This window comes from Papio anubis, chromosome 5, assembly GCF_008728515.1.
Source record: "Papio anubis isolate 15944 chromosome 5, Panubis1.0, whole genome shotgun sequence".
Lineage (NCBI taxonomy): Eukaryota > Metazoa > Chordata > Mammalia > Primates > Cercopithecidae > Papio > Papio anubis.
Genome location: NC_044980.1, coordinates 173,494,139 through 173,508,117, shown reverse-complemented (window position 1 = coordinate 173,508,117; position 13,979 = coordinate 173,494,139). Strand labels below are relative to the sequence as shown.

General features: G+C 44.2%; 1 protein-coding gene and 1 long non-coding RNA gene across 2 annotated transcripts in view; one reads left to right on the top strand and one right to left on the bottom strand.

Moving 5' to 3' along the window:
* LOC116275010 overlaps nt 1-13,165 on the top strand; it is a 36,731-nt gene extending 23,566 nt beyond the window's left edge. Inside the window, exons 3-4 of the long non-coding RNA XR_004183945.1 lie at nt 8,086-8,176; nt 13,052-13,165. This is a non-coding gene — a long non-coding RNA (uncharacterized LOC116275010). The remainder of the gene's footprint in view (nt 1-8,085; nt 8,177-13,051) is intronic.
* Nucleotides 12,826-13,979, bottom strand: part of BTNL8 (butyrophilin like 8) — a 47,166-nt gene continuing 46,012 nt past the window's right edge. The window contains 2 exon segments of the mRNA XM_031666697.1: nt 12,826-13,544; nt 13,547-13,831. Of these exon segments, the coding sequence (XP_031522557.1) occupies nt 13,162-13,544; nt 13,547-13,831 (668 nt within the window). The 3' untranslated portion in view covers nt 12,826-13,161.

The following is a 13,979-nucleotide window of genomic DNA, read 5'->3' as shown; positions in this document are numbered from 1 at the left end:
TGCAGCCTACACAATGAGTCAGGCAGAAAACTGTAAGTCCTCAAAGTGTGAGGGGGGATAAACTACCCCGAAGATATACACTACCACTGGGGAACCTGACAATACAGGCCATAGGGGATGGCCTTAACTCTATCCAGCCTGAAACCAATTTAGGGAGTAGTGGGGAACAAAAAATTAGAAGCACCAGCACAAGAGAGCCTTGCATGCATTCCCAGTCTCCAGTGTGGACCAAGGAAGCCATTCCTGATCCTACCTCCCAGGGGACCTCACAGAAGTCGACCAGCTAATTCAGGCAGCAGTCACAGGTTAAGAGAAGCTTCTAACTAAAATTCATCATATTCTCTCAAGTGGGATGAACTTCCTTTGCCAGAAGTGGGAGGTGAGTGGAAAGCGTGCTGCATCCGTGAGTGCAGAAGCTGGGCACCCTGGCTTTGCTGGCAGACTGGGAGGGGCATGGCCTAAGTGCCACAGTTGCTGTCTCTGCCAGAAAGGCTTATGGCCTGGAGCAGTTTTGAGTTCTGAGCAAAAACTGCCTGAAACTTAGCCACTGCTAGTGGAACACTGTGGGCATGAGATCTGCCTTGCCAAGTACGTGGGGACTGGGTGGGGCTTACTGCCACCTGCTGCTCCCCACTCCCTGTGTAAACTCTTCTGTGCAATAGAGGCAGCTGCACCCCTTCCTAGAACGTTGCCCCAATGTCAAGAGAACCACCTTCAACCCCCACAAGAGCCACTGTTTGCCTTGCATGTGGAGAGCCAGCACGTGGACCTGCCTGACCCAGCCTCCACCTGGTTTTGCCCCTCCACCTACCCTGGTAGCTTTATACAAAGGACGGAAACTTTTGGGAATTCTATGGCCCCTCCTATTGCCTGAGACACCAGAGTACCTCCCCTGGGTAACATAAGGCAAGCATAAATCCCACTGCTACTACTGCAGCTGGCGCTCTTTTCCAAGCAACACCTCCAACCTAGAGGCCAACTGACACAATCCATTACAGCAGCTCCAGGTAGAGTAACAGAGCACCCAGGAAGAAGAAAACTTGTGTGTAACCTCAGCTATCACCATTTCCCGCAGTGTCCTGACTAACCAGTGGATCCTAGTCTGTCCTAGTGACAATTCATTACTACTGTAACCATCATTTGAGAAAGCCAACATACCAAGGCTATTTATAACGAAGGAATCTCAGAGTCTACGTTACTCTCCTGCCACCCTCATCAGAGCTGGTGCTGGTACCCATTGCTGGGAGACTTGGGGACAGATTACATCACTGATGACTTTACTGACAAATTCTACCAAACTTTAAAAGAAGAATTAATACCATTTCTACTCAAACTATTCGCAAAAGTTGTAGAGGCAGGATCTCTCCCTAACTCATTCTATGTGGCCAGCATTGCCCTCATACCAAAGCTAGGCAAAGACACAACAAAAAAGAAAACTACAAGCCAATATCCTGAATGAACATAGACGCAAAAATACTAGCAGACTAACTCCAACAACACATCAAAAAGATAACACACCACGATCAAGTGGAATTTATCCCAGGGATGCAAGGATGGATTAATACACACAGATCAGTAAATGGGATACACCACATGAACAGAATGAAGGACAAAAACCACATGATCATCTCAATAGACTCAGAAGTAGCATTTTATGCAATTCAACATGCCTTCATGATGAAACTGGATATACAAAGAAAATACCTCAACACAATAAAGACAGTGTATGACAGATCCACAGCTAACATCATACTTATTGGGAAAAAAACCTGAACGCCTTTCTTCTAAGATCTGGAAGAAGACAGAGGTGTCCACTTTCAATATTTTTATTCAGCATAGTACTGGAAGCCCTAGCAAGAGCAATTAGGTGAGAGAAAGAAATAAAGTCCATTCAAATTGGAAAGGAAGCAGTTAAATCGTTCTTGTTTGCAAATGACATAATCTTATAATTAGAAAAACTGAAACACTTCAACAAAAATCTCTTGGCACTGATAAATGAATTGTGTAGTTTTAAGATACAAAATCAACATACAAGCATCAGTAGCATTTGTATATGCCAGTAGCGAACAATCTGGAAGAGAAATCAAGAAAGCAGTCTCATTTACAATAGCTACCAAAAATTTAAATAACGAGGAATAAATTTAGCCAAAGAGGTGAGAAAACTCTACAATGAAAACTACAAAAAACTGATAAAACAAGCTTGAGGAAACAAATAAATGGAAAGATTTCTAATGTTTATGGATTGGAAGAATTATTATTGTTAAAATATTCGTACTACCAAAAATGATCTATAGACTCAATGTAATCCCTATCAAAATGCCAATGACAGTCTTCACAGAAATAGAAAAAGAGTCCTAAAATGTGTATGGAACTACAAAAGACCTCACATAGACAAAGCAATCCTAAGCAAAAAGAACAAAGCTGGAGATACCACGCTACCTGACTTCCAAATTTACTACAAAGCTTTGGTAACCAAACAGCATGGTAGTGACATAAAAACAGGCACATAGACCAACAGAACAAAATAGAGAATCCCAAAACAAATCCGTACATTTACAGTCAACTCACTTTCAACAAAGGCAGCAAGAACATACACTGGGGAAAGGGAAGTCTCTTTGATAAATAGTGCTGGGAAAAATAGATATCCATATGCAGAAGAATGAACTGGATGCCCCATCTCTCACCATATACAAAATCAAATTAAAATGGATCAAAAAACTTAAATATGATACCTGGAACTACAAAAGTACTAGAAGAAAACACTGGGGAAATGCTTCAGGACATTGATCTGGGCAATGGTTTGTTTGTGTAAAACCTCACAGACAACAAAAGCAAAAATAGATAAATGAGATTATATCAATACAAAAAGTTTCTGCATAAAAAAGAAACAACAGAGTGAAGAGACAGCCCACACCATGGGAGAAAATATTCACAAACTAGACATCCAATAGGGAATTTCTAACCAGAATGTATAAGAATTCAACTAAACAGCAAAAAAAAAAAAAAAAAAAAAAAAATTGATTTAAAAATGGGCAAAGAACTGGAATAGACATTTCTCTAAAGAAAACATTTAAATGTTTGAAACATATATGAAAAAATGCTCAGCATCACCAGTCATGGGAGAAATACAAACTAAAATCACAATGGGATGTCAGTTCACACCTGTTTGAATAGCGATTATCAAAATGATGAAAGATTAGTGTGAAGGATGTGAAAAAAAGAGTTCTTGCACACTGTTGGTGGGAATGTAAATTAGTACAGCCATTATCGAAAACAGCATGGAGATTCTCCCGAAAATTAAAAATATGACCACCTTATGATTCAGTAAGTAATACTACTCCTGGGTGTATATGCAAAGGAGTTTAAATTGGTATATTGAAGAGAGAGCTGCACTGCCATGTACATTGCAGCATTATCCACAACAGCCAAGAAATGGAATCAACCCAGGTGTCTGTAAACAGATAAAGGGATAAAGAAAATGTAGTTTTAGTAGAGATGGCCAGGCTGGTCTTGAACTCCTGACCTCAGATGATCCACCTGCCTCGGCCTCCCAAAGTGTTGGGATTACAGGCGTTAGCCGGGCACGGTGGCCCATGCCTGTTATCGCAGCTACTTGGGAGGCTGAGGCAGGAGAAATCGCTTGAACCCAGGAGGCAGAGGTTGCAGTGAGCCAAGATCACGCCATTTTACTCCAGCCTGGCTGACAACAGTGAAACTCAAAAAAAGAAAGAAAAGAAAGAAAAAGAAAGAAAGAAGGAAGGAAGGAAAGAAAAGAAAGAGAAAATGTGTATATACAAAAACATTTATCTAAAGAAAATATTAAACATTCTGTATGTGTATGTACGTGTGGGTAGACACTATGTATGTATATAGATACACAATGAAGTAGTATGAACCTTTAAAAAGAAGAAAATCATGTTATTTGTGACAACGTAGATAAACCTGGAGGACAGTATATTAAGAGAAATAAGCCAGGCCCAGAAAAAGAAGTACTGCGTGATCTTATGTATATGTAGAGTCTAGAAAAGTTGAACTAACAGAAGTAAAAAATAGCATGGTGCTCACCAGGGGCTGAGTGTATGGGAAGTTTGGGGAAATGTTGGTCAAAAAGTAAAAAGTTTGAGTTAGGAGGAATTCATTTAAGAGATCTATTGTACAACCTGGTGACTATAGTTAATAACAATGTATTGTATTCTTGAAAATTACTGAAACAATAGATTTCATGTGTTCTCATCACAAAAAAGATAAGTATATGATGGAATGCATATGATGATTAGCTGTTTATAACCATTCCACACTGTATAGATATTTCAAAACAACATGTTGTACACAACAGATATATACAATTTTTGTCAATTAAAAAGAAAACAAAATAGCTGAGCGCAGTGGCTCACACCTGTAATCCCAGCACTTTCGGGAGGCTGAGGCAGGCAGATCAACTGAGGTCGGGAGTTTGAGACCAGCCTGGCCAACATGGTGAAAACCTGTCTCACTAAAAATACAAAAATTAGCCTAGCTGGGTGTGGTGGCGGGTGCCTGTAGTCCCAGCTACTCAGGAGGTTGAGACAGGAGAATCACTTGAACCCGGGAAGTGGAGGTTGCAGTGAGCCGAGATCACACCACTGCACTCCAGCCTGGGGGACAGAGCGAGACTGTCTCGAAAAAAAATTAAATATATAAATAAAATAAAATAAAATGAAATAAAACGCCAAAAGAAGAAACAAGTAACTTAGCCATAAGGAGAAAGAACCAAATCGAGAAGCCATAAAGTTTTCCCTGTGGGGATAACACTGGGGTGGGTTGGAAAGGGACACTGTAGTAAGGCACTGGGGGACTATTGCTTTTTATTACAATGCTTTTAAAAAATCATGCTTTTGGTTTTTTGTGGGGGGAGGGGTTCTGTTTGTTTGTTTGTTTGTTTATTTGTTTTGAGACAGGTTCTCTCTTTGTTACCCAGGCTGGAGTGCAGTGGTGTGATCTCAGCTCACTGCAGCCTCAACCTCCCAGGCTCAAACAATCCTCCTGTCAGCCTCACGAGTACCTGGGTCCACAGGCGCGAACCACCCACCTGGCTGATTTTTTGTATATTTTGTAGAGACAGGGTTTTGCAATGCTGCCCAGGCTGGTCTCGAACCCCTGGGCTCAAGCAGTCCACCCACCTGGCCTCCCAGAGTTCTAGGATTATAGACGTGAGTCACCGCACCGGGCCTAAAACCTCCTTTAAATATTAGTTTGCATTACTTTGATAAAAATCCATGTTTAACAGTCACATGGGCTTCTCTACATCCCAAGCAGATCTGGGATGTGAAGTCAGGTTTCCTGTGTGAGTGACGTTGCTGCTGCTTTTTTGTGTGAGTTTTTTGTTTGTTTGTTTGTTTTTTCTTCAGTTTTATTTTCTTTTTCTTCCTATTTTGGCCTTGTAAGAGAACAAAACCACAGAATAGCTCAGAAAATTTCACTTTTACCCCCACTTCTTTCCTCCTTTCTCCTTACATCTCACACACACACACACACACACACTCTCTCTCTCTCTCTCTCTCTCTCTCTCTCTCACACGTCTCTGTATGAGCTTGGCTGCCCAAGGCCGTCCTAGCCCTCTCTCCTTTCCTTTCAGAAGTTAATTTTCTGACACCTCCTTCCACAGTGCCCTCTCAGCTATTTTGTTCCTAGACAGTTCACAGCAGTCCATCCTCCTATCTCTAATGTCTGTCTTCTGGTAGTTTCTGGGAGTATTTATTACTCCCTGAAGCACACACAGGGAACCTGCCAACATCTCTGCCACTTACCACGTGCTCCTTCGGCTCCCTCTGTCCCTCTGGCCCCTGGACTCAGCTCATCGACTACAACCCGCTCTGCTTCCTCTCCCTGAGGTGCCTCAGGAGCCTTGCATTCTTCCCCAGGCACAGCGGGGGCACTTAGCTCCTGATTTGGGCCCCACCGTCCTGCTTCTCACTGCTGTCCTAAGGTGGGAAGCTCAATGGCTGCACCAGGAGGCAGGCTCTCCGGAGCTTCTAAAAGCCCATGTTGCGAAGATTTGGCCCCTGACACCAGCCTGGGCCTGAGCAGCAGCCACTGGGCCTGGTGCTCCTGTCTGTCGCTGCTTGAGTTTGTTTTAATCATCTCTATGATGAAAACTAACTGGTGGTTGGGATGTTTTGTGGGGGAATTCATTATATTGGCACTTATTGTTTCTAGTCTGACTACCATGTTACATTAATGTTAACTTTATCACCTGTTGTTCCAAGTTTCTTATTCATGATTTTAGTCCTTATTTAGTTTGGATGGCACAGCTAATGGCATCATTCAATTTTGATTTGTTGAAGATAGTTGTTCTGATATTCGAAGCTACAGAATTTTTAAAAAATCTTCTATTTCATTGTCATTTGATGTGGGCCGATACCAGTTGAATCTCTGAAACTCTGTTTCACACACATTTATTTATTTCAACAACCCAACTTCATTTTGAAATAAATGTGTTTTTTTGTTTGTTTGTTTTTTGAGACAGAGTCTCGCTCTGTCACCCTGGCTGGAGTGCAGTGGCTGGATCTCAGCTCACTGCAAGCTCCACCTCCCGGGTTTATGACATTCTCCTGCCTCAGCCTCCCGAGTAGCTGGGACTACAGGAGCCCGCCACCTCGCCCGGCTAGTTTTTTGTGTGTTTTAGTAGAGACGGGGTTTCATCATGTTAGCCAGGATGGTCTTGATCTCCTGACCTCGTGATCCGCCCATCTCAGCCTCCCAAAGTGCTGGGATTACAGGCTTGAGCCACCACGCCTGGCCAAATAAATGTTGTTTTTTTAAAGCTACTTTACAAATTTTTGTTTTATTTTGAAACAGTCGTATAAATTTCCAGGAAATTGCAAAAATTGTTGAGTCTTGAGTACCCTTCACCAAGCTTTCTCCAATGTTAACAATTTTTTTAAATTAAGGTAATGGCAACATCTTATGCAGCTTTGCTATGGCACAATGTCAAAACCAGGAGATTGATATTGATATAAATATGTTAACTATACTCCAGGCCTAATTCACGTGTTACCAGTTTTTACATGCACTCATTTGTGTGTGTGTGTGTGTGTGTGTGTATGCACGTGCGTGTAGTTCTGTGCAATTTTATTAGATACATAGATTCAAGTAACCACCATCATAAACAAGATACTGTTCCAAACCAGGCATAGTGGCTCACACCTGTAATCCCAGCACTTTGGGAGGAGGATCCCTTGAGCCCAAGAGTTTGAGACCAGCCTGGGCAACATAGGAAAAGCTAATCTCTACTAAAAATAAAAGTTAAAAAAGTAGCAGGGCATGGTGGCACATGCCTGTGGTCCCAGCTACTCAGGAGGATGAGGTGAGCAGATCATTCAAGCCTGGGAATTTGAGGCTGCAGTGAGCTATGATTAAACCACTGCACTCCAGCCTGGGAGACAGAGCAAGACCCGTCTCAAGGAAAAAACATACTATTCCATCACTGTTGAAGACCTCCCTCAATGTGCATCCATAAATCACTCTGATATGGTGTGACTCTGTGTCTCCACCCAAATCTCATGTCAAATTATAATCCCCATGTGTCAAAAGAGGGACCTGGTGCAAGGTGACTGGGTCATGGATGTGGTTCCCCCATGCTGTTCTCGTGATAGTGAGTTCCACGACATCTGACAGTTTAAAAGCATGTGGCAGGTCCCCCCTTGTTCTCTTTCTCTCCTGCCGCCATGTAAGACGTGCCTTGCTTCCCCTTTGCCTTTTGCCATGATTGTAAGTTTCCTGGGGCCTCCCCAGCCATGCAGAACTGAGTCAATTAAACCTCTTTTCTTTATAAATTACCTAGTCTCAGGTAGTTCTTTATAGCAGTGTGAAAACAGACTAAAACACACACCTTTCCCCCCTTTCCTAATTCCTGGAAACCACTTATTTTTCTTCCTCTCTATGATTTTGTGATTTTGAGAATATTATGTAAATGGAGTCATATACTATGTAACTTGGTGAGATGGACTTTTTTCACTGAATATACTGCCTTCAAGATACATCAAAAATGTTGCATGTATCAATAGCTTGTTCCTTCTTTTTAACCAAGTGGTATTCCATCTACAGCTGCTTTAAGACACACTCTCCCAGCGCTACGGAGAAGGGACTGTGGAAGACCCTGTGGATTTTCACTTCAGTCACCCTCAAGCTCCCTGGGGTAAGGCCAGAGGGATTGAACATTGGCACCTCCTGGGAGCTGCCAATCACCTGGCAGTCACCTCTTCTCACTCAGCAGATGCTGCGTTAAGAAGCACATCCCTCTCCCCCTCTTGACACTGTCTACGCTCAGGTACCTGAGTACCCACAGACTTGGACATTCCATAAAATCAATAAATGAATAGTAGTGTATCAGGCATATTACTGTGATTTTAAAAATGTGAGTGTTCATATTATAAAGTGAAAGAAAACAATCTACAAAGACCACATATTGTATGATTCCAACTATATGACATTCCAGAAAAGGCAAAACTCTGGAAATAGTAAAAAGACCAGTGATTTCCAGAGGTTAGTGGTGAGGGAAGCAGGAATAGCAGAGCACAGAGGATTTTTGGGGCAAAGAAAGCATTCTGTGTGATGCAGTGATGATAAATCCATGTCATTATCCATTTGCCAAAACCTATAGAATGTACAACACCAAGAGTGAATGCTAATGTTAGCTGCAGACTTTGGGTGATAATGAGGTGTTAACACAGGTTTATTGGTAGTTGCAATGTTCCACTCTTGGTGGGATGTGGACAGTAGGGAGAGCTATGCACCTGTGCGGGCAGAGGGTATATGGGAACTCTTTGTACTTTCCATGTGACTTTTCTATGAACCTAGAACTGCTCTTTAAAATAAAGCATACATTTTTAAACATGGGCATAGCACTCAAAGGATGAGGTTCGAAGGCCAGGAACCTTCGCCTTTCTGGTCTTTCACCTTGGCCACGCCTTGGCTGGGCCTCAGGCTGCTCACCTGGATCTTCTGGATATTCTCTCTGTCCAGCCCGGTGGTCCCTGTGTAGTAAGAAGCATTTGGAACTGTGGAGGGTTCTGGCTTGTTACAAGGCAGATCCCTGCTGCCAGCACAAGCACTGGCCACATGAAACATGAGGTCTAAAACGCTCTCCTGTAGTATGTGACCCAATAGCTGTTGGCTGTTGTTGGTCGTGGTGCTTAATATTTCTAAAAGCAGCTTTATTAAGGTATAGTTGACATAAACTGTACACATTTAAAGTGTTCAATTTGATTATATTTGATTTATGAATATGTCCATAATCCGTCACCACCAAAGTGACAATCGAGATAGTGAATATACCGTCACTTCCAAAAGCATCCTTGTGCCTTCCTCCCGCCCCTCCCTCCCCTCCAAGCAACCACTGATGTGCTTTCTCACTGTAGATTAGTTTGCATTCTCTCGAGTTTCATATACATGGAATCACACAGACTGTATTTTTTTTTGTCTACCTTGTTTCACTGGGAGTAGTTATTTTGAACTCCATCCATGTTGTGTGCATGAATAGTTCATTTTTGAGGGGCAGGGAGCAAATTAAACTTCATTTAGTTTTAAAATCAAACCACTAGGAAAATATATCACAGCCTGAAAACAGCAAACGGACAGGCTATATTATCATTTCAAGTATTCAGTTGGTAAAAATACAATGAGTTTGCTATCAAAACAGTAAGATGCCATGCTGGGGCAGGAACACTGGATGCCACAAAGGCCCCAGGCAAAAATGGCATTTGGTAGTAGGGGGCTGCCTCTCCTTTGCTCTAAGGGAGTCACCGCCCATCCTAGCCCAAGTTGCTTATTTTTCTCCCTCCCTTACCTCCTGTTGCCAGAGGTTTGTCTCGATTGTTAATTCAGGGGGCTAGGTAAGCAACGCTGGATCTAGGCTTTCATTGTATTCTGTTCTATGAAAACCAGGTTTTTCCAGATTCAGTGCATCATAACTCTCTTATAAGCAAGTAGCCAACAGCTCCTCTTTCACTGTTCGTTCCAGGATACTAGTATATATCACAGTCAAAGCCCCCTTCTTTCTGAGGGGAAAAGTGCTGCTGTAAGGTTTTCTTGTCATTTTGCTCCAGGCAGCCTCAAGGCCTATTAGCCAGTAAGAGGGAAGCTCTGCTTCCCATAATTAGTGTGACCTCTTGTGTTGCCTCTTGTGTTTTTCGCATGGTCTCCAGGTTGAAAGATGCAGTGTGTAATAATTTGCAATGTGTCATAATTTGCAGAAGAACTGCACATCCACATCTTGATGGGCAGAAAGAGTATCCACGAGGAACCTTTCAAAGTTCTTATCCAAACTGCTCTCCCTCCCAATTCCACACCTTAAAATCAACTTTTATTCCACGTATACATGACACAAAATCAAGAAAACAAAGACCCAGAAAACTTTTTTCCCCCCAAGCTAGTGACCTCATGGGTTTTGTGTGACAGGTTGTGGGAAATGTTGCGGTGACACTTTGGGAAACAGGATGTGACAACAAACAGAAACACCTCTCCTCAAACACCATCAGATCTAACCTGCCAGCTGGTGGTCCCTGTGTGGCAAGAGGAATTTGGTAGCGTGGAGGGCTCTGGCTTGTTACAAGAGAGATCCTGCTGCCACATGAAACCTGATGTCTGAAACCCTCTCCTGGAATATCCCTGACCCAACTTAGCGCTAGTTTTTCCATTTCACTTTTTAGGACTGGAACATAAAAGACCCGGTGTGCGGAGGAGGGTGACGCGTGCCTTTCGCCTGTTGCCATTCTTAACTTCTTCCTTCGTAAACCTGGCTTAAAAGACTAAAATTCCCATTCCTTTTTTTTTTTTTTTTTTTTGAGACGGAGTCTCGCTCTGTCGCCCAGGCTGGAGGTCAGTGGCGCGATCTCAGCTCACTGCAAGCTCCGCCTCCCGGGTTCACGCCATTCTCCTGCCTCAGCCTCCCGAGTAGCTGGGACTACAGGCGCCGCCACCTCGCCCGGGTAGTTTTTTTGTATTTTTAGTAGAGACGGGGTTTCACCGTGTTAGCCAGGATGGTCTCGATCTCCTGACCTCGTGATCCGCCCGTCTCGGCCTCCCAAAGTGCCGGGATGACAGGCGTGAGCCACCGCGCCCAGCCTCCTATTCCTTTTAAAAAAATGAACTCTTCGGAAGGGCAGTGAAGGGTCGTCACACAGCTGTTGTGGGTGCAGGAGGTGGTGGACTCTGTGGTGAAGAGTCTGGACAGAGAATATCCAGTAGATCCAGGTGAGTAGCCTGAGACTCAGCCAAGGTGTGGCCAAGGTGAAAGACCAGAAAGGCAAAGGCTCCCGGCCTCCCAGGTGGCCTCATGTTCCACTGCAGTGCCAGCTGTTGTGAGGGCCACTGGCAAAGACTTTTATTTCCCAGAGGATAAGAGAGACTCCTTCATTTCCTTGCTCATAGTCGGGATGAGGTGTACGTGGCCATCCACACACTTGGTCACCCAGCCGGCCCAGTGGCTGTTTTCCACCTGAAGCCCTACTCCCCTGCTTGAATCTTCAGTTTTGTCACAGCAACGCAGGAGGTACTCCAGCCAGGTGTGGTCCCAGAACGCCTCCAGCTCACACTGGGTCACCAAGGCCTAGGCTTGGACAGAGGGCGCTTTGGCAGTGCTCAGTGCACCGCTGCACCTGCTGGATGCTTGACTGTCCTCACAACAGCTGACACTGCAGCAGGAACATGAGCTGCCACCGGGAGGCCGAGCCTTTGCCTTCTGGTCTTTCACCTTGGCCAATGCCTTTGGCTGACTCTCGGCTGCTCACCTGGATCTACTGGGTATTCTTCTGTCCAGACTCTTTTCACCACAGAGTCTCAACACCTCCTGCACCCACAATAGCTGTGGGCACGAACCTCACTGCCCTTCCAGCAGAGTTCATTGCTGACTGTCATGGAGCCCCTGATGCATGGATGCACCACGGTTCGGCTATCTGCTCATCTGTTGTGAGTATCCGGCTGTCTCCACCTTTCAACTATTAGAATGAGGTTCTGTGAATATTGATGCACGAGGCTTTGTCAAGACATGCATTTCCTTTTCTTGGCAAATACTTAAGAGTGGGATGGTTGGACCATATACATTAAGTGACTGTTTACTTTTAAAGAAACTGCCAGTTTTCCAAAATCATTTTTACATTTTACACCCAAGCATTCCCATCAGCAGGGTATGGGTCTCCGCTTCTGCACATTCTGGCCAACACTGGGTATGATCATTCCATGTAATTGTATTACCACTCCAATAGGTAGGAATGGTATCTCGTTATTGTTTTGAGTTTTCTCAATTACTGTGATGTTGAGCATCTTTCCTGGGCCGGCACGTGGCTTTTCGTGGGCTGTCTACATAGTGACGTTTTGTGGGCCCACAGTGACGTGGAGCGTCTTTTCGTGGCCTGTCATCTGTGTGGCTTCTTTGCTCACAGGTGTAATTTTTCCTGCATCTGTCAAAGTGATCGTATCGTTTTCTTTTTCAGTTTGTTGATGTGGTTAATTATACTGTTGATATCTGAATATTAAGCCACATATGAGAAAAACCACATTTGGTAGTGATGTCTTATTCTTGGAATGTATTGCTGGATTCAGTTTGCTAAAAGTTTAATTAGAACATTTGTGTCTAAGTTCATGGGGGATATGGACATGTAGTTTTCCTGTCTTTTCTTGTAATGTCATTGTCTGGTTTTGGTATGAAGGTAATGTGGGCTCTATAGAATGAAATGGCAGTGCCCCCTTCCCTATAATTCCTTGGCTGTGGCACAGAGCACGTGCCTGTTTCATGGGTGATTTGAAGTAGGGAACAATAAATTCATGTGAAAGAAAGAAGCAAAGACCTTATGAAAAGTGTAATATAATCAACAAGCCATTAGGATACACTCTGTCACCAACAAGATCTAAGCATGATTCACATTCATTGTCTACTTAATCTACACCACAGGCTGTGAGTTGGGAATTCCTGACTGTTCCTCACCTGAGAGGTGGTGACTATTTCAAGATTACTTAGCTGGATGGAGTGAGAGTAAACTAAATCTAATGTCAGCTTTCTTCCCTCCCCACTCAGGGCAGCCATGACCCCTGACTCCCATATGGACAGGCCAGTCCCCCTTCATCTGGAAGCCACCTTGGCTGGCCGCTGTGGGACTTCGGATCTGGGAGAGAAACCTTAGTATCCTAAAGAAGAATGTGAGGTGTGATTCGGCCCCACGCATCACTCCCGCGGAGGAAGGGCGTGGTTGCCTGTGAGGAGAACTCGCTGTTGCTTGTCTCTGGGATTGCAGAGGCGCTTTGCCAAGAGACCTTTCTCTCCGATTCCTGGGTGACTGGGCAGATGACTATGGGAGTCCCATTTTGCTCATTATGGAATGGATACTCAATGTAGGGCCTCAATAAACCTTCAAACCGACATGTCAGGGTATAAATGAGGGACTGGTCAATTATGTTGAAGAAGGAGACGGTGCCGCACTCATAGTCCAGGAAGACCCCTATTTGTGTCAGAGGGGTCCTGGGGCTGAGGCTGATAAAATGGGGATTTAACGTGAAATACGAATTTTTTCAACTCGGAGGACCCAGTACCCATGATTGGGAGACAAAGTCACTCTCTTCTTCCTCCTGCTCACGCCATCCCGGCACACTCCCACGTACCACCTTTGATTGTGTCCCACGTCCACCTCCCAGTAATGTCTCCCTGCTTGGAAATTCTGAGAAGCCACCACACTCATCCTTATAAATCTCTTCTCAGAGGGAGGCATATCCTGGGGAGCTTTTCTATGGGTTACAGTTTTCAGATCAGAAACGCAGAGCTGTGGGTGAGCCGTCTCCGGGTCCAGAGTCACCTCCACTGGGGTGTGGTGGGGAGAGAGGCTGAGTTACTGAAGAGGAAATCTGGGCTGGAACAAGAGTGGGCTCTAATTCTCCCCGCCACCGGCTCCGGGTGGCATACAGGCTCCTCGACCTGAGCTCTCCTCAACACTGCCTTTCAGATTCTCTCA